Here is a 21912-nt window from a genome sequence, read left to right as displayed (position 1 = left end):
CCTAAAGGGTCAATAATTTGGGTTTTGCTAAACCTTGGGTTACCCTTGTCCTTAGAGCAGGGGATGGAAGCTGGAAATCCTCAGAACTTTTTCTTGCTTTGTTTTGCCCACTGATGCTTGGATGCATTTTGGGATCATCATATTGATATACCTATAGCATTGTGTTGAATTTTTAGCTTACATTTATTTATTTTATATATATATATATTATATTTTTGCTATGGACTTTAAATAAGAGAATGATTAAACTAACGAGCATCTACTGCTTGTTTATTTAATTTGGTTTTAAGTAGAAATAAAACGACATGAAGATACGCTTGATTTGTGTGTGTGTACCTTGTTCCTTGTCAGAACTTGCCAGCATAATTGTGAGGACAAGTGATAATGAAGCAGTGAAAGAAAATGGTAGAAAACTTCAGGTCCTGAGGTATTTGTTGTTAGGAAGGATGATAGCGGTTATTCCAAGTAAGTTAACAAGTCTCATAAATTCCGAGAATGAAGCGTCTTTATTTGTGAATCCCAAACGTCTGTAATAACCTTAGAATTAGATTTCCCAAACTCTGCCATAGATCCCATGAATGTTTTTCTATCCTTGTGGTAACTCCTTGTCTTCTTTAGTCAGTGTGAGTCACATGCAAGTGCCATATGTCTACATAAGTCAAATGCCTCCAACCAGCAGTTCTTCTGTGTGCTGTGGTTGATTTACATTCATAAAAAACATCCAAGAAATGAATCAGAAATTGTAATTACCTGGTAATGTCAGAAATTGATTAATTAAATGCTCCAGTGTTTACTCTGCATCTTTATGGCTGCTAACATTTATGGGCATTTTCTTACAGCATCAGTGTCTTTGCTGGGTGAAGTTTATTAATGTAAATTGGATTTGACATAAACAAGACTACAGCTAATTATTTCATGTAAACATACAGACTGCGTAGCAGCAAACTCATAAAATCTGCACATCTTCTTGCACATTTTTATTTTTTTCTCTCAATGTCTGCTTTAGCTATATAGCAAATTCCTATTGCTCTAAATAACACTGACGCCTTTTCATTTGTGGAATTGCTGGGATATAAACATTTCTGTCCCTCTGACATCTCCTTAACTTACATATAGTCATCAATAATTTCAAACAACTGGGAACTGTCACATGGACCATTATGCTAAGCTTCACTTTTTATGTTTGTTTTGTATTTCACTATACAGAGAGGTTTTATACTGACTGAGGACAAGAACTTTCCATATGCCGAGATAACTGGAAGAGCAGCCCCAAACCTGCCCAGGAGATGCAGGCAGGGTGCTGTGGTGCAACCTGCTCGTCCATATCCGTTCCTCTTCCTAGCAAAAAGGCAGGGTTTCCCCATTTCCCATTGAAATTCTTGGCTGCTGCAATGGCCTTGTTGATTTTTTTGGTAGTTTAGAAGCTCAAAGAGTTATCGGTGCTCTTCGTTTCTCTGGGACTAGCGCGGGTGAGCGCAGCCCATAATCTGCACCACCATCTGCATCTGCTGCTGCTGCTGCTCCTGCTCCCTGCCTGCTGCTCAGGATCAGGCCCTAACCAGCCTGCTGGAACTTCATTGAGAGCGAGCTACACTCAGCATAGATGGGGATCTGTGGACACTCGGCCTTTCTGCAGACCGATTACCAGAAGGATCTCCTGATTTGACCCCAAATACAAATCAAGGGCATCCACCTGTTGATGCTGTAGGACACACTTCTGTATGATCTTGGGTTTTGTTCTTGCAGTAACAGGGTGTAGCTCTGGTGTATCATTCAATGAAGCTGTTAACTGGTGTTAAAAGCTCCATGACTCAGAGGATGTCTAATAAATTCAAACTTTTCTGATATGATAGCATCCTTTTCTATTTCAAGATAATTCTAGTAAATTCCATGTAATGCTTTGTATTTGCTGTTACTGATTCATACTTCTTTCAGGGAAAGAAAATCAGCTAAAAATAGCATTTTGGACAAAATGTCCAGTTTCCTTTACTTATGCAGCCACAGAAAAATTTGTTTAGTATTTAGTAGAAATGACAAAACATCCATAGCCTGTTATTTGCACAGAGACTTTTAGGCCCAAGGAATGCTAAATTTTTGGAATAAAAGGTATTTGTACAAAAAAGTCTGTCAAGTTCTAGACATGTTCACTGTACTTATTCACTCCTGCTGTCCTTCTTTTTGGTTTCAGTTATCTCTTCCTCTTGTATTTCATCCATCATCTCGGTTTCTGACTGTACTCCCCACCATCTTACTTTATATCCTATCTTATTTTAAAAAATATTCCAGTCTGTCAAATAAGCACATATTTTTAAATGTATCCAGCTCGAAATTGTCTGTCCAAGTGCCTATCTTCTGTAAAATACAATTTTCATCTATCTGTTTGATCTTAGGAATTTATCCTAACACTCACCTACTTTATCTTGGGCTCTGTTTCATTGCCCTGAAAAAGGACAGCTATCACACTGTTGTATAAATTGACATTTGTCCTTTAACCCAGCTGTTGCTTAAACCATTAACTGCTTTGAAAGCTAGGGGCTGGAGTATTAAACTGACATGAGATCCAGTACGAGATTTTCTATGGCCATGGAAAACATGGGCATCTGCTGGAGCTTCTCCATTACTTTAACCTTGATCCTAATGGCTTGGGTTACAGACGTGCAGCCTCTAAGTGACATTGCAAGGATTGCTGTGGCCTCTGTTCAGTCATCTGGTTTTGGTGAGGAATCAGGACACTGAGAAATCGTGTACCTTTGAACTGAAACTGTGTGTTCTTGCTAGAGGACAGCAGGCATTCCTTTCAAAGGTCTTATAAGGGAGATACGATATTGTATTACTATGAATTTTGCAGCGTCCTATGATATTACAGCACTCACTTCTATCAAAAATGGTGGAATTCAGCAGATTCAGTCCAGCTGAAAAGAGGTCTGCTATTTTTCTGCCTTAATCTGTCATCAGGCTTCCTTTTGGAAAGCTGAAACATATATTTTTGTCTTTTTAGTTTCACTGCTTAGCATCACGGAGTAGCAGCTGGGAAGCTCTGGGATTCTTTCCTTCATTCCCAGTACCAAGATACTTCGTTGATTTACTGCAAATCTCCTTTAATGTAATTAACCTCAATTAAGTCAACTTTTGCGCTTTTCCTCTTCCAGAATTTAAGTCCAGCATCATTGCTATCCTCCTACCTGCTATGATCTAGTTATCACGTCAGGGCCCACGTAGGTTGTATAACTCACATGTAAAACTACTGTAACCCTTAAAGGGTGAGCAACCGAAACCAGCCAAGCATCTGGAAATCTGAACGGCAGTGGTGGTTCTTGCCAAATCTGTTCTTCACCTTCCAGCTACGATCTACTAAGCCGGGGAAAGAGCCCTCGCAGAAGACTGGTGCGTGCACCTCTCCTCCACATGCCTGCCTGAGCCATGAGATTTGCTTGTAGAAAATGTCTTACTGGAAAACAGAAGGTTTTATAAGCTGGCGGAAGATAACGTAAAACTACAGCATTCTCCATGGCCCCGCGTGGGAAGAACACGAACATCAGGTGTCACTGAGTAGCAGACTACCCACGTCATTATCCCAGAGCTTGTACTTCTTTGGGGACGAACTGGCAAAAATTCAAATGCAGCGGGGCTCTGTATGACAGCTGCGAATCTGGATAGTGTTCCTCTGTGAACTAGCTCTGCATCCCTGGATTCAGAGTGCACGGGGCGCAGAATCTGTCTGTTAGCTAATGAGCTTGTGCTATTTCAGGCTTTATTAAACTCTGCCGTCATCTGTGGATAGTGCCATTTAATAGGGTGCAAAGCGGAAGCCAAGCAGCAGCAGGAGGAAAACCCAGCTGATTTTTTACAAAAACAACTGGCTTCAGATGAGTCGGTAAATCAGTTTTAATCACTGCAGCTGAGATGTAATATGAACTGTTCACTGAGGCTTAAGTGATTTTGAACAATTAAGAAATTTGCTCAACATATTTATTAAAATAATCATTACTGTTTTTACCATAATGGTGTAATTCCACAGTATGTGCATGAGAGCTCTTGCCAGCCTTCTGCTCCATTGCAGAGGCTCTAAACGTGCACTTTCATGCTAGTTGTTAATGAAACTGACAATTAAAATAACATGTTGAAATCAGGTAGGAAAAGAATAAATCAGCAATAATGGCAGTTTTAAAAGATCATATTTTCTTAAGCCACATGGTTTAGCTTTTATTGCTATTTAGCACCTAAGGTGAGCAGTCTAGCCAGGTGTGGTATCGAAGGGAGTGACAAAAATATCTAATCCAAAGAGGTTTTATCTTTTTTTATACCTGATTTATTTTTGGTGTGCAGCTGAGTAATGTATAACAGACAGCTCACTCAAATCCTCAATTATAATGCTTTCAGATATGCGGAAAACATAGTCCAGACAAGAATACATATATATATATATATGTGTCCTCTTGGGCTGCTGGAAGAAAGCCTATTTTCTATCAAAGGTTTATGCAGCAGGATGATAACAAAAATAAATATTTTACAAAAGTTATAATATTCTCTGAAGGCACTCTCCCTAGATCTAAAGCTTTACCCCTGGGCACTCTTCCAAGATCCTTCAAAGATGACTTGTGTCTCTGCACTTCGTGTAACAGCTTAGATGTCCCCCTTGTTGCTTTGCTAACATTATTTCCTAATTGCAACAGTCTGCTGTTTGGCTGCAGACAGCTTTGTTGTTCTTTGATTTCTAATAACCTTTCCTTGTGAAAATATGACTTTCCACATGTAACAGATGATTGTGGGTTCTCTATGTAGTTCCCTGTCTCCAGGGCTGGACGGCTCCAGGTGCTCATAGGAACTTCTCTGTGCATTTATCAGGTCGATCGTTCGGTGTTTTCCTCTACTCCCCAACGACAAACATCCTCCTCTGTGAAGCACAAGAGCCCGAATCCATGCTGATGCTTTCCTGATGCTTTCCTGTCTGGTTTCAAATACAAATATTAGCAGAGTCAAGGGGTGGTGTTGAAGAGGACTGCATTAGTGTCCGTCCCAACCGGACCAGGAGCGGAGTTAGATGTGCCGGGGGGCGAATGGGATGCTTTGGGCTCTGCAGGGCTGAATATGACTTTTACCTCCCAGCCCTGCTTCAAAGCCTGCCCGCAGGAAGACGCGTGCCGGCCTAGTCTCTCTCCCAATTTCCCCGTTTTCTGCGCAACTCGGGCCTCTCAGCTGTGCACCCAGGTCCTACGCTGGGAGCTTGGTCAGGACAGGGAAAGCAGCGGCAGGAGGCAAACGCAGGCAGGCAGGGCAGCTGCCGTCTCCCCGCATGCCCAGTTGAGGCGTGTGGGTTTTGGAGAGCTGGGGCATCCCTGCTGCAGGATGGCCCAGTCCCACCACAACGCCGCCCACCTCCCAGTGCCCGCTGCCCAGTAAAAGCGCCGAAGCACATGCTTAACTTTTAGCACATGAGTAGCCCTATTGAATTAAGTACGTAATCAAGTGATTTGCTGGATCAACGACTGTATCCTTAATCCTTTTCACATATTGCTAAGCTCATTAAACTCTCTTTGATACCAAGCTGTGCAAGTTCCTTAAGAGAGGCAGAGACTACGTGCTATTTCTTTGGCTTAAATTTATCACCTCCAGCCTCCAGCGAGGGACTCCTGTGTTATAAGCCTAAGGTTGCCCTAAGGGTTTGCTCTGTAACAATGGATGGGAAAATGTTCTGTGCGCTGTATAATTTTTGATACCCTGCCCAGCACAACAACATGGATATGCCAGAACAAATACCCACATAACCAACCAAAATACCGAGCAGTGGATCCTGGGCCTCCGTGGAGGCACTTCATTTCCTTTCTCTTCCCCTTTTTTTCCTGACAACCATCCAGCTAACAAAGAAAAGAAGAAAAAAAAAAAACCAAATAGCAGAACAGTTAAGCGTTGCAAAGCTAGATATTCAGTTCTGTCAAAAAACATACTTACGTATATTTGTAGTCTTGTGCTTCGGCTCAAAACAGTGACAATTTTGGTAAAGCAATTCTCTAATGCTCTCTAAATTAGATGAGCTGGTATGTGACATTTCCATACCAACTCCTCCGGGATGCCAGAATCTACACAGCTGTTAGAAAGATTTTCTACTGCATTTAAACATATTACAGAAGGTTTTTTCCTTAAAACAGTGCAGTTATATGCCATCACAGGAGGATAGATGGAGGAGTGAAATCCTCCTGGCTGGAAGTTAACTAATTGAGAAGAAAGGGGACAGGTTTCACCCATTATTCTGAAAAGGATTAAAAGAATCTTTTTTTGTTCTTTTAATCATGGACTCCTCAGTAATCCTGAAAGTTGGGAGGAATTGCTGGAGGTTGGAGTAGGGCTTGAAGCAGAGCCAGCGCAGCTAAGGCTGCCGTGGTCTAGTCCAATTGTGAATAACAGCATGGATGGCAATTCCACAACTGGCACAAGCGCTATATAGTATCACCAGATTTATAAAAATACACTAATTTGGAGCGTCCAACTTCAGATTAAAAATGCTGCATAATTTTGGAAATATAGACTTGGCCTTACACCGCCTTGCCCACTCCTGCTTTGCAGGTGCTCACTGTTTAGCCTTCTAGTGGGAAGAGGCAGAATTATAAGCCATTTTTGAAACCCTGGGGGTACTGTGCTTTCCCAGCCTTTCTCTCCTATTTGATTGATCTGTCTTATTAGTATCTAGTGTAAGTACCAGTCGTGTGTACCTAAAAGATTGTTATCCTTACTCAGTTACTAGATCTTGTCTCTGTTTTCATAAGGAAAAGGTATTTTTCTTATGGATGTGTGGGTCATTTGGATCCTCCTTCCAATAATGCAAACCCCTGAAGTCCTATGCTCACATCAGAAAATGACACTCCCGTGTAATTTTTCAGACTCGACAGTTAGCCGTTCTACTCAAAGCCCACATGGTACAAGTATTTGTATGACAGAGCTCCAAGGAAGCTACAAAATATTTGTATTACTCCTCTCGATGTGATCTATTAGGTACTGAGAAATGTCAGTACTTTACTGAATTGTATATATAGTCTTTGTGAACATAAAATCATTGAATCATTTAGGTTGGAAAAGACCTTTAAGATCATCGAGTCCAACTGTAAACAAGTATGATTACTATGCGTTTTTTCTCACATTTTATGCTTTCCCTGAATGTGCCACGTTATTCTAAATCACAAAGTTGCTCTAAATCTCAAATGACTGTTTGCTATTTGCTTCATGTTGACAACCTGATAATACTGGGTTCAGATCCAGGGTTTGCAGAATTTGGCTTACTGGGATAGATGATAACAGAAAAGAGCAGAAACCTGGGCTTGGGAACAGAGACCTTGTCTGAAGCAGATGGCTTGCTTTGGACACGGCTTGCACATGAATGTGCGATAGCAGCATAGAAGAACAGAGGTACTTCTAATCACAATGTTTCTATCAAATCATGGTTTATTTTTTTACATCACTCTTGCACATTGACAGATTACATACTCCTGAGTTGCAGGTCTTCAAAGAGAAATAGAATAATATTTCTGATTTGCCACAGGAAAAACTTAACATTAAGGCAGCAGCCATAGAGGATAAACACACTGCTTTCTTCTTCCCCATTGTCTTTATTTCCAGACAATATTTTTGAGAAAATTGGTTCAGAATGAGTTTTTTACATTATCGTGGTAGAATTATGCAGAATAAAACTGCTGATCCTATCCTTGCCTGTAGGGCAAAGTGCACTGATGAATAAATCAGGAATATTGTTTAATATTACATTAAAAAGATGTAAAGGTATTAATAATAATTTATACCAGGTTCACTGTCGTAAAAACTATTAAGTAAAAAAAGGCAGCTTGTTTTAAAGAACTTGCAACTGCAACTAATCATCAGTATACACTTGTACAGTATATTTTTTCTGAACCGTAATACATGTGTATTACAGAATGACTTCACTTGTACTGGCTTAGAAGAAGCTTGCTGCTTAATTGACACGGTGTACTCCAAGTAAAATTCAACTCAGTCGAGTAACTGGGAGGGTAAGAGCCGATGCTGATGCCAGTGTCTAATCTAAAGAGAACCGGTACAAAAGCTATATTAATGCCACTGAAGTTCATGGCGTTTCTCAGGATTTACACTTAATGTTTTCTGAAAGTAACATCTGCAAGATACATCTATCTACAGCAGTTAGATTAAAATTTAAGCTTGGGGCAACCACAGAGTTTGATGGAAAGTTTCACAATACCCAAAGGTTTTCAAGCAAGGCAGTTTGAACAGGATACAGCTGAGATGCATTTGCCCAGGCTCCTCAGGAGCAGCGTCTTACTTTTCCTTCCCATCTGTGCCAGGGACCATTTCTTTGTGTCACAATAGCCTTTGAGGAACCTCCCTCTCTCTCTTAATCAGAACAAGAAAATAATTGCTGTGGGCAGAAACACAGAATCACTTAGAACAACTCCAGTCCTGAAAAATAACAATGTACACTTATATATAAATTATGATCATTAAAATCAGCTAACATGTATCTTCGCCTTGAGAAGACATGATGACGTACTGTCCTTGTGGCACCTATCTCATATTCCTGGTCATGAAGATAAATGGCTGAGAAGAACCAACTACTTTGCAACAAAAATCCATATTCGTACACAAAATAAATAATAATAGTAGAGAAACAACCCCTAATACAAAGAAGAACCCTGTGAAGTGGTTTTGTGATGAGCCCAAAGCTAAAAAATTGGAGCTATAAAAGCAGAGCTTTTGTCTCCAGAAAGTGAAGATGGATTCTTTTCTGTATAGTACTCCAATACTTGCTATTTCCTGAAGTGTGAGGTTTGAAACATATTTTTGCTTTGGTGAGATATTTCAAGAGTGTTATATTATTACTGATAGGTTTTCAGAATAATAGTAATGTGGCTGTGTTGGTACGGCCGTCATACGAATATATCATATTATATCACATGTTATTCTATGGCTTCATTCTGAACTATTTTATATAAATAACACTGAAGTTGCCTTCCTCCTAGAAATGAAGTGGTATATTTCTATTACTGATGTATTTCTCTGCTGAGAATAAACATCATCTCTTTGCATGGAATTTAAAAAATAGGCTTCAATAAGAAAAAAATCCGAATTGTTCATCTGATCATGATTATTTATCAGAAATCCTGTCTAGGCACAAATACAGTAGCTTTCATATAGCTGATATTGCAAGTTACAGCATCTGCAAAACTTGAACTGGAAAATTATATAGGAGCTGAGTTATAGTTTCATTTTCAAATAGGGTACATGCTATAATATTTTTCATACCATCCATGAAATAAATATTTGAGTCAAATATTCAGTTCACTTTGATTTATACCTAAAGTAAACAAAATGTGCACCAAAACAGTGACTGCACTGTTGAGAAGTTATTTTTCAGTCTGGAGCCAGGGAAGATAATTCTGGGCTTACAATATGGATATGTATTTATATGTACTCTAATTTATTTCTGCTGCTTGCATATCCTCACTGCCTTTTGTCTTCCCTTCAAATAATCTCTGAAAAGTGTATTGGGCTACTGCCCTGTTCACTTGCTAGGAATCCAAATTTGGCTTTAATCTAGATCTTTACATCATTGTGATTTCTGTGTACATGGGGTAACCTTGGGTGCAAAATGAAAGTGAACTTCACAAACTGACTCTGATTGTCTTTTACTCAAAATTTTACAAATGCTTTGAACATTGAAAAACTAACCTTTTAATAATTTTTCATTTAGGAATATATGGACTCAAACAAATACATAGAGCATTTAGTGACTCAGCTGGAAGAACAACGCTGGAATTTATGGAGGCAAGTACTATGCACACACCTATTTATTTATGTTGCTATTTTGGAAAAAATACTGCACCCCACAGTTTTCATTCTTGATTTCAAATAAATTACTGGGTATTCAGTTTCTCCACCTTTTAATTCTTTGTAGACGAGCAAATCTTACCTAAGTGAAATAGGTAGGGCATCACATACAAGTTGAATCTTGCCTTTGCTAATCAGGGCTGTTAAACACATGCACAGATTTCCTCGTGATTAATTTTCTAAGCAGTGGATGCTAACTCTACTTCAGATTCTTTTAATTGGACTGAATTTAAGAAATGGTCTTATATTCTTGAATATAAGTGTTTTCACTGAATGGCACACAACCTATAGCCAAAAAAACCAGCATAGCAGCATTAGAAATTGAGTTTTGAATCCAAGATAAACACGGTTTTAAAATTTTGCAGTAATCTTGATAGTCCAGATTTTCTATTTCTTCTCTGTTCATGTTGCTCAGTGCAGGCTGCCCAGACTTAACTCTGGTTTAAGCAAAGCGGTGATTTCTACATGCTAGTCTGCAGCTAGTGGGTGTTGTTACCCTGCCCTACAGCAAATGTAATAACTGCACAAGCACTTCTGAAGATCTCCTCAAACTCTGCGTCCCTCTGGTACAATGGCTATAGGACCTTGCAAACCTCCATGCATTCGTCTGGTCTAGTAAATGTCGTGTACTCCCAGGCGGAGGCCGTCTGCTCTTGCAAAAAGGTGCTCACCTCATTCCAGACATAGTTTCCTCTTTACAACAGCAATTTTATTACATATTGTACTTCTGTGGTTTTGCTGCTGTGTTACTGTCGATGCCTTCATTAGGTAGGAGGAGAGGTTGTGCATTCTTTGCATCTTTCCAAAATTTATCAAGTGTCATTCGTAATTGTGACCTGATGGCGAAAATGTTACAGATTCTTTATTGTATTTCAGCAGTACTGTTCACTAGCTATTGTTTCAGGGCTGTTCTGATACGAAATGGTAACGATAGCCAAGAAATTATCTAATCTTCAGCAGCCTGAGAATTCTCACACCCTTAATGAGTTAATTATCTCTTGATCATTTTTAAATTAATTCTTCCATTTGTATAGAATTGTTTTTATCACAGCTGGTCTGCATAACAGCACTTTGCAGCGTTTGCTTGTACTTCGTATTTTCGAAGTATTCAGTATCTATTTATTAACTACTCACTATCTCATATTTTTATAGTTACCAGCTAAATTCCTACCTGAGATAACATTTAATACTGAGGAAATGGAGTAATACCAGTGATGAAACTCATTCAACATTCACAGCCATATATTTTTTTTTAAATGCAATATTTAACATTTTTTTCTGAAGGCGAACTTTTTTTTTACGAGTGGTGACAGTCTTTATTAATACATAGTCAAATATAAAGTAATCTTCAGGGACTAGTTTAATCTTCATAGATTGAAACCTATTTCACCTTAGTTCTGATCAAGGAAGAAATAACGATCTGTCTGATTTTTCAGTTGAATGCCTCTCCTGTAGAAAAAAGAAAAGTAGCTTTGCACATGACAGTACTAGTTGGTATGCATCTCACAAACTTCTCAACCTATAGGATATAAAGTAGTATTACAGCATTTACCACATACAGCATTTACGATGTGGACTAAGTCTTGTAGGCAAAACTCAGAAAGTCTGTGTTCCTGCTTTCTTTTAAAAATAGTCAAAATAATTGGCAAAAAAAATGAAGTTTACATTTAAGATTACAGAATTCAGTAGATTATTTTTGTAAGAATGAAGGTGGTGGTAACATTATATGTAGATGACACTACCGTGGTTAAATATAAATGAATAATAAAAAATTAAAAGATGAAAAAGTCTTTGAAAAGTAGCAGGGGGAGTGACTTTATTTTATTATGAACAGACATTCAGATGTGTTCTGAAAATTCAGTGGTTTTGGAAAACTGAAGACAGTAATTTATTTTTAATATTAATTTATTTTTAATATTATTTTTATGGGGTATTGGCATAAAAAGTTAAGACTTAGCATGAGCACTACAAGATACCCTTCTGGTTTTGCCGTTCGTCTTTGAACACTTTATTTCTCTCTTCTGAATCTCTAAGATGTTTCATGGTGAGGATTATGCTAATAGCTTGCACTACGCAGGGGCAGTACTAGGCTGTCTATAGCCAGACAGATGTCCTAATAAATCAGCATAGCCCTCTTCTCAGACTTCATTATGCTCTTGATTTGTGACTACCACGATTTTAACCCAGTGGGTCACTGGGCGCTGAACCTGACATTGACCGATAACCCCTACTTTACTCTAGGCGAGCTAATAAAAAAGACAGACACAAATTTTGACCATTTAGCTCCTTCAGCATTACTTACAGCCAGGACAGATTTATAGTGGCCCGGCTAAGACAGAGGAGACTAAAGCCGATGTCATGGTGCGCATATCAATTTTACATTTCCTTTACATTTCCACACGTACAATGGGACCCTAAAAGACATGTGGGGGCAAAAATTTCTTTTCATTTTAGAGGACGACTGTTTATACACGGCATTAGCATCTGCTGTGGAACATTTATTGCTGTAATTGCCGTCCCAGGAGAACGAACTATGGTTAGGTCACGTTTTATAGCTCTCTACTAAAAAAGACCTCTAGTCCAGCTTCAGATGTTTTGTTCTTTAAAACCTTTACAGCGATGAGTGAAGGCACCTCACTAGTATGTGGAGATGCAGACTTTTTTAACATAGCTTTTCTTACACTGAACATTTTACTATAATTATTTTCACATGAAGAATGACGAAAACGATAGCATATGTGGCTTGTCAGTGGTTCCCCCATTTCTCAAGTTTGAACAAAACAAATTTATCCAACGTGAGACAAATTTGACCTCTGCCTATGTAAATCAGCAACATTTATCACTGCAGATGATGCACAATACTGATTGTGCATCTCAGTGTATCAGCTTGAACCAGAACACTGGATTATTTTAGATTTCTCTGCCCTATCCTGCCTGGAAATAACTTTAAATAGGACGGAACTGGGTCAGGGGTGGGGGATCCCCCTGCAGTATTGTTTCTCACATAGTCATTTAATGCTCTAATTCAGCTAATGTGTATTACTATGCATAATTTTTATGGCAGAATCACATGGACAATCAACATGAGAAGCAGAAATTTGCTCCTGCAGTCTTTGCTAATTGACCTTGACAGTAGATCATAATTTTTAAGTCTTGACACATAGATCAGTGACACCAATTACTAGTTCCCTTAACAGCAGAAAGAATTTGTATTTCAACATAGGATGCTTGCCTAAAAATATGCAAGGGTCAGACCCTGTTCTTTAGACCTTTCAAAGGAATTTTATTATTAGTGCTACTGGAACCAGGACCAAAGCTTTCATTTGTCTGGGTGAAAGCATGAGGGTATGCTGCATTTCAGAGATGACTATCATATAATAAATGAATGAAGGATCGACAGCACCGTATTACCTTATTACAGTAATGAAAACACAAGAGAGGGAGGACCACAAATATGCATGAGGACCGCATGGCATTTCTCCAACACTGTATTTTAAAAACAGAGTTTGTTAAATAGATTTGCTATACTTTCATCACCAGCATTAGCATGCTTCTATGCTCCTGGGTTTAATGCTTGTATACTAAAGAGGTGCCAAGTATTAAACAGGTTGCTTTTGCTGTAATCATAAACTTCCATTGGGAGACCATAATTGCTAACAAGCAAAACAGCTCTCCAAGAATTCTTAATGGTGAGCACAGATTAAAATAACAACTGTGATTAGCTTTAAACTGCTTGACTAGAAAAGGACTAATCTTAGGGGAATAAGTTGCATGGCAAACAAATGAAAAACCCTATGTATGATATTACAGTAATGAAGGCTGTGAAAAGACCCAAATGCTACCCTAGCTAAATAAGGTCATGCTCTGCACAAGTATCTTTTTCTTGTCAGGGGCTTAGTACCTTGGCCCAAGGGGAATTAAGGTCAAAGCAGCCAGGTCTTGGGGCTGAAACTCCATTTTAACCCTTTCTGGAAGTTTCTGACGATAACAAAAGTTGCCTCTGGTCTATGATGCTGATGTGAGTTATAGACTGTATTTGGAATGAATTATCTTCCAAAATTGTTGCTGTAGCCCATGATCAGCAGGCAGAGATTGCTGTGCTGTGGTGTGGTGTGGTGTGGTTTGGTTTGGTTTGGTTTAATTTGGTTTGTAAGAGCATGAGGCTTCCCTCTTTGCTTCTTGATCCATCTGTCTTGTCACACCATCTTGGCAATGGATAAAGCCAGGAAAAAGGTGTTTTGTGCTATTAGCCACTAACATCTGCCTCTCACCTCTTTCTCAGTGTTTTGTTTTGCTGGGGGTTTTTTGGGGGGTGGCAGTAGTGGTAGTTTGGGGTTTTTTTTGCTAAAATCTCTACAACGCTGCTGGATATAGAAGTGGATATATATGATAAATTTGTAAAATCCATGAAAACACTGATGGGTTCCTTTCAGTTTCCTTAGTGTTTGGAGGTGAGGCTGGCCAAGGCAGAGCAGAACTGAGTTTGGCAATTAGGAGTCATTCAGCCACCACAGGTACTCGGACGTTTCCAACTAACATTATAACGTTATATATATCTGTCTAAAGCCGAGGCTTCTGATTTGTGACTTTATGTGTGAAAAAATTCACACAAAAATGTAGATAAAAACCATATAAGGCTACTAAGTTGCGTGACAAGAGTTCACAATACTGCTTCAGATACGCATTTCTACCAAGGATTAGTATTTGAATATACGCATTAGGATACCAATTAAAAATGTATCTGATTTTTGGCCAAATGTGCTTTTCTTTAGCTGACTGTAGATTTGGATGGTTCAGTGAGCAGTGCAGATGTAGTTACAGGCCACAAAAAGCACTGCCATTGTCTTATCTGTGAATGAAAACCGCTCGCTTCCTTTGACTTCCCGGTACAATGCCTATCTCACACCACAGTTGTTAAAGATACTTTTTCATGACTGAACTGGGTGAGAGTAATGTGAATAACGAGTACATAGAAAAGCAAGTGTTCTACTGTTTGCCTTATAAATCATATTCTTAACAGGATCACAGAAACGTAAGAGAGAATAGGTTAAAGATTACGAATGAACTTTATGGACTACATAAGTTCACTACAAATACTAAACTTGTAACCAAGGGAAAAGACTGGATAGCCACTAGAACACTTGTTGCAGTTGCAGTAAAAGCAGTGTGTATTTCAGTGAGTATAATTTATCTCAATGTTTAAATCCAGACTGATCAGTGTCTTTTAAACAAATAGATGCCTTACAGAAGTTTACACCTGTTCAAATCTTTTTGCAGTTCCACTAATTAGTCATATAAAATAATCTTCCTCAACTGATTAAAGTACATGATAGTCATTTTATGTGCAACTCTTTACCTGATCAATAAGTAAAACTCCTTCAGCAGTGAATTATTTTAACTCTGATAGAGCATATATTTGTGGAGTATTTACTAAGCCGACTTAAAATTAAGCTCAACTTAATGTGCTGTGGTATATGAGAAATATGACCTGGGATGATTTTGGCATTATACATTCATAACAGGTATTAAAGAATATGACTCTCAGCCTGTTCCCTTTAACTGGAGAAACCTCTCATTAACACTGCCCATTAGTGCTGCACGAGTCAGGAGCGAAGTGTCAAGCCTCAGTTATTGAAGTCATCACATAAAGGATTTGGAACTATCTGAATAGAAAATAATTTTGATACAAGCAAATATCTCCGTATCTATGCTAAACTACCCAGATTTTAAAACTGCAAGCAAAAGATAGAAAAGTGGTCCTTACAAAGTAACTTCATATGGTCATGTTTATAAAATTAAATAAATGAACCAATGTTAAATTTTAAAAAGTTAATAACATTCTGTAATTAATTAGGGATTGGAGTATTTTTGCACAGATGTACGCTTGTCGTAATAGCGAGACTGCCAGAGCCATGGATTTGTTTCTCTTAAACTAAAAGATAGAAGGCCTTGAGCAAAATATATTCTTTAGATATATTTGGTAGAATAAAGATCACAAATGTTTCCTACCAAGTTGAAAGGAAAAAAACTCCAGCAGGGAAGTATGTGGAAGGTCTATTTGACATATGGATGTTTGTTAAAAGCAAAATGCATGAACAGCCCAGAGTAAATTAGATCCTCATTTGTATGCTGGGAAATGAAATGTATAATCTTGGCATGGTTCTCCATTTGTTTTAGATTTTTTATAAGAACAAACTCTTTTGTGTATGCAGATATACATATTACTGTAGTGGCTATTTAGGGTTAGCAAAAAAAATTGCTTTGAGCTGATTTTATCTGAAGCTAAGTGTGAGTGGCAGGTTTTTTGTCTGTGTCTCCCTGAAGTGCAGACTGTGGTTCAGGTAGCAGGCACTGGGAACAGCAGACGCGCTGCACAACTGCTGCATCGCTGCATGGGGGAAACACGGACCGGCCATGTGGGCAAACGTCAGACCACCTACTCGTCTGAAACGGTACCCCAGTTTTCAGATATGAAACCAAATAACAGACCAACATAACAATCTACAAGAAATGAATACTCAATTATCTGTTATTGGTGCTCAGAGATTTTCTAGTCCTTTTTAAAAAATCAAACATTTCCAAATGGAAACCGGCTGTAGTGTCTTTTTATTATTTCGTGTTGAATTTTGTCTTTCACTAATGTCTAGGCACAGCCACGCTTATTCATGTTGAATCAGATTTCACTCCTCAGATAATTCCAATTATTTTATTGGAATTATTCACTGAGCAAAGGATAATTCCTACGAGTAACAGTGACATTGCCCTGAAGTCTTCTCTAAGACTGAACAATCGAATCTTTACATGGAGCCGCTGTTTGCTATTTGGCAGAGGAAAAACCATGGATTTACATCAAGGCAACAAATGAGAATTTGGGCTTTCATAAAAACAGAATGGCGAAATGTATTATAGAAATGAGTAGCACACACACACAGGCTGTGAGATGGAGTTTTAGATGGGGTGGTGGGTTTAAGGAAGGAGAAATGCAGAATTTATGAATCTGTTATTTTTAAAGGAATGGTATGTCACTGATCTGTTTCAATAAAGTCTACAAACAGCAAACAGGGCAGTGCTGATGGCAGATGTAGAAGAGGCCAGTGAGAAAATGTATATGAAGTCATGCAAGTCGGGTTAGCACCTTTCCCTGTAAATCAGTTTCACTCATGGAAGAGAAGTTAAATAATCAAGTTTAGCATTTCTATTTCATTCTGTAATGCTCAACCATTTTTTTTTTCTAAATTACATTAAAGCAAGACTTTAAGACCCCAAGTGAGAACAGGGCCTCATTGTTCCACACAAAGTGAGAAATGGTTTTCATCTCCTCAGCCCCAAGGATGAAACAAGAAATAACATAATTCCCTTTTTACAGAGAAAAGTAAAGTTCGTGAATATACTAAGTTATGGAGCTTATACAAGAGATCTGTGTCTAAGCCAGAGTTTTTCTGTGTTCCAGTTCAGTGTATCAATAAGGTTGTTTTTTCTCATGTCACAGCACTGTGTGTTGTCAGCCTGTTCACTCCAATCTGGGGGCTGAAGTTCCCACATCACTGCTTGAATCTTTTAAAGGTTTTATGGCTTAAAGCAAGCTGGTGACAATCTTATCCTGTGCTCAGGAGAGCATTTTCTTGTGTCTACAGTTCATAGCGTGATGAGGCGTGGAAGAGGAGACCTATCTTTGGAAGTGTTCTCTCCAACTCCTGACCGGCCCTTGTCAATCCACAGTATAAAAGTAAATTATCTCCTCTGTCAGGGGATGGGTAGTGACAAGGGGAGAAGGAGAGAAGGGCTCTACAATGTCCTCTTGAGGCAGTTTATTTCAAAGTATACTGGTGTTGCTGTGCTGGTGCAACCGTTTTTAATACAAAGAAAACCAGGGATATAGATATCTGTGTCATCTGGCTGGGCCTATTACAGGACAAATACCACTCGAGTTGAAATCAGGACACCCGCGTAACCAAAATATTGCTGTGACCTCACCTCTTCCTGCTATTTAACGTTAAGCGTGCGCTGATCCAGTGCTGTCATCTTCCTGCTTTCTAGCGCGGCAGTCAGCACCTCTCTCCAGGCTTTGTGTGTACTTGGCAGCTAAAGATCCAGATGTACTGGAGGGTAGTTTTGCCAAACTGGAGTTTAGATCTGTAGGTAGCCTTATCCAGGAGGCTCACCTGAGCTCCTGTTTAGCTCTAATGCTGTCTGTAGTCAGGCTGGAAGAGCTTGGGGAGGTACTTCACAGCTTTCTGAAAGTTTCCTTTAATTCTGTAGGATTTGGCTGGCTTCCTGTTTACACACCTTGCAGGAGATCCGGGGTGCGCTTCCTATCAATTCTGCCTGCTGTATGAAGCCCTTTTTAAGTTAACAAATGGTATTTTCCATTTCCTTATTTGTTAATAAGAGGGCATAATTATGTCTATAGCAACGCATACTCTGGGATATTGCCCATTCGCGCAGTTTTTTTTAATCGGGAGTAAATTCCAACATAATCTGCTGCAGGGAAAATATCATGCATTTATAGCAGAAACCTGTATAAACATTATTGTAATGGGTTCCACTAGGGACAAGGTTTCAAATATAAGGCAGCATTCATCAGATATTAAAGACCTGAGCATATTTTTTTCCTACTTAAATCAGCACAGCTCAGAATTTGCAAACTCTTGCTTATGTAGATAGTCCCCTGAGATTTTCAAAAATGAATAAGAGCTTGCAAAATACAGACCTCTTGGTTTTATTGCCACCTGATTAGCTAAGAACAGTCGAGAAAGTGTAACTTAAATAAGCAGAAAATAGAAAACCTAGATTTTTCTCCAGCAAATGCTTAGCAGTAAGGAGATAGCAGCTTTTGCAGGATATTTAGTTTGCTGTAGTTTATGTAGCACCTTTAAAGACAGCAGAGGGATAAGCCTATCTGCTTCCATGCGCTGCCAGAATCGGCACATGCTTGTACTGCCCCGTACTTGAGGAGGTTTCATGCTACCTCTCAAATTCTTCCCAGTTCCTGATAAAGCTGTAATAAATCCAATATTGTTTTTCATTCAGCAGATTCTTAGCCTTCTACCAGGCAAGTCGAGAGCCTCTTAAGCCCTTTTGAGAGAAACAAGTATGTGCGGCGTGGTTCCTGTAAGGCTTCCTGTATTTTTATTATCTTCCACTCTTCCCGATCGGGGAAGAGAGATCAAATGCAAAGGAAGTACCTATCTTCCTGCAGAGCCCTGGGAGAGATTGGTCCAGAAACACAGATCAAAAGTTGTAAGCGCTCTCAATCCCTCTTCTCCTTCTCTCTAACAACGCTGTTATAAATGCATGAAAAAAAGGCCAAATGCTGTCCTTCTCTAAGTGACAGTAATGTCAGGATTACTTTTTCTTCTGTTCTGCAATGTGGAAATGTGCAAACGGCAGCACTTGACCCTTTCCTCAGCCAATTCAAGATACTCAGAATTCCCATAATGGATCTACATTCTAAATTTCCATTAAGATCAAGAGAAAACTTTTATAGAATCCTTTTTAGGCTGAACGTAACCATCAGCAGCAGGAGCTTACGGTAACAGATGTCAGCACAAGGCAGCAGCCAGACTGCCAGTCTTCCTGTAGTCCTGCTTACCAGGCTGCACTGGGAAATAACCAACATGGTTACTGGGGACCAGTTTGTTCTGGAACCTCTCCTCGAGCGACTGATCTGTGATATTTTCTGCCAGCGCAGGGCGCTCCATGAGTGTCCCCGTCAGCTACTATTGCACAGCTTTTTGTGTAATAGCCTGGCCTGGCAGTTTTCCCAGATGTGCAGGCAATTGTCCCAATACTTGAATTGAAGTCCCCAAAAGGGCAGCGCTGCCTCAGGTCTCACTGAACAGTGTCCTGTGTCAGGCTGAAAGAGCAACTGTTTCTATAAATGACGTCAGTACCCGCGATTTCTACCCTGCTCCTGTTTAATAAGGGGTTTGGAACACCGCTAAAGTGCTAGTAACCTTTAGGTAGAATACCTGAAAATCTAGTATTACATCACCTATACGTAGCTTCAGTCCTATGGAAGTAAAAAAGGACAAGAAGTGAGTTAAACTTAGTAACTACACTTCTGGAGGATTCCTCCCCCCAGCTTTTTAACTATGAAGTTTCTCTGTGAAGCCCAGACCCTCTTCTTGAAGGTTACACGGTTATTTTGGCATTATTGATTACTGTGCAAATTGATCACTTCCAACGTGTCAACGTACCTGTTCTTTCCCAAGCATCTCCCATTTGAAGGAGCTGCAGAATGCAACGGTGAGCAGAGGTAAACCACCTCCACATGTATGTTATGCCAGTCGAGAATCGGAAGTGTTCTTAAGATGCATCTGTCCCTTCAACAGTAGCTTGAGGTCTCTGAAAAAATGACAAAATTCCTATACTGGGCAATTATTGCATTTGTCAGTGCCAGCTGTTAGGTTTCTATATTTGAAACTATGGCTACCATAAATGCATCGAGCTAATGCTATCATCTGCTTCATTTTAGTGTTTCGAAGCATGAGCACTGCGTTTTTAGTATCACTCCAATTCAATGGTAAGCAAAGTCATGAATTTTGTTTGAAGACTAGTGTATTATCTTGAAAATGTCTATGCAAAATAAAATTGTGCAAGCCTAGGGACAGGAAATAATTAATGATTTGGAACATGTACTTATTGCTGTGTATGAAACTGAGACACTTAATCTTAAAGAGACACAGAAGAGCATCTCAGCTGTCAGGAAGAGTACAGCTCGATAGGCATAAAAAATACTTTGAAGTTGTAATTATAGCTTTAAATTGTACATAAATACTGGTTCTTTTTAATTCTAAATCACTTCTAGTTACAGAGTAGGAGCCTAATTCCATTGATCTTGATTTCAGTGGATGTAAGCTCAGGCCTGAAAATAATTAAAGAACTGGCAATAATCTTCTTCATTCCTGTAGTCCTGGTTAATCTAGCATATCTGGTGAAATCATTCAATGATTTCACTAGGAATTTGGAAAAGAATCGTGGAAAGATAGATGTGGTCTTTAAAGAAAAGCTTTTTATGCAGTAATTTACAGACTGATAGACAGGTTTGTTGAATAGACTAGAACAGTATTTTAAGATCTGCAGTACCACACCTAGGAAGGGATCATAATTATGCTGGTGATTTTACTGCTCCTTGAATACCAGTTGCAGTTCTGGTCCCCCACTTCAGAAAAGGTGCAACAGAACTGGAAAAGTTTGGAGGAGGGCAGAAAAGGGTAATCAGAAGCACAAGACGGTTTTCATTTATTGAACAGCTAGGACTCCTGAGTCTGAAAAAGCAGTAACTTAGCCAGGGGAGTGACAGAGCTAAAAACATGAGTAGCATGGAGAGGAACAGATTGTCTGCTCCTTCTTTCAATATAAGAAATACAGGATATCGGATGAAACTAACAGTTGGCACATCGAAAAGCAAATCAAAGGAAGAGATTTTTCATGTAAGCGATGTTCAGAGCATCTGCAACAGGGTATCATAGGTTTTAGAAGTGTACGTGGGTTCAGCTGGAGACTGGACAAAGTCATGGAAGAAACACAGAGAGGGCGAGCTTGGTTCCGGACATCCCCGAGCTCCCAGGTGGCTGGAGAGCAGAAGTGTTGTATCTTTCCCTGGATATCTGGGTTTTGCCACTGGAGAGAAATGATCCTGAGCTACACAGACCTGGGCAGATCCAGTACAGCCACTCATCTGTTACCCATCTCAAAAACCATTTAGCCTTTGCAGTTTCAATCACCCATTACAAAGCAATGATTTAGGTTGACTGTGCAAGCAACAGGCATTATAATGTGATTACATTTTATTGGGATGTTATTATTTCTATTTAAACAGAAAATTAACATATTTTAAACTCAGTAATTAAAACTAGCTCTTAGGAGATTTGCTCAAGGTGTTTCCCTGCACAACAAAGCAATTAAACACAATTTAAAAAGCAATTAAATGTCAGTAGACATTACTTCAGTACTATGTGACTGCTACAGGATCATGGTTTGAACGATGAAACCCTGTCCAAATGGAGAGTAAGAATCCATTTGGAGACCCCAAATTCTACTGCA

The 21912-nt window shown here is 39.2% G+C and overlaps 1 protein-coding gene across 1 annotated transcript in view; it reads left to right on the top strand.

The window, feature by feature from the left end:
* The window catches only part of NCKAP5 (NCK associated protein 5), a 394263-nt gene that overhangs the window by 119843 nt on the left and 252508 nt on the right, over window positions 1-21912 (top strand). The window contains exon 3 of the mRNA XM_049805372.1: window positions 9728-9805. Coding sequence (XP_049661329.1) covers window positions 9728-9805 — 78 coding nt within the window. The remainder of the gene's footprint in view (window positions 1-9727; window positions 9806-21912) is intronic.

This window comes from Accipiter gentilis, chromosome 1, assembly GCF_929443795.1.
Source record: "Accipiter gentilis chromosome 1, bAccGen1.1, whole genome shotgun sequence".
NCBI lineage: Eukaryota > Metazoa > Chordata > Aves > Accipitriformes > Accipitridae > Astur > Astur gentilis.
Note: the sequence above shows the minus strand (reverse complement) of the source record. Positions and strands in the feature narration are given on the sequence as shown.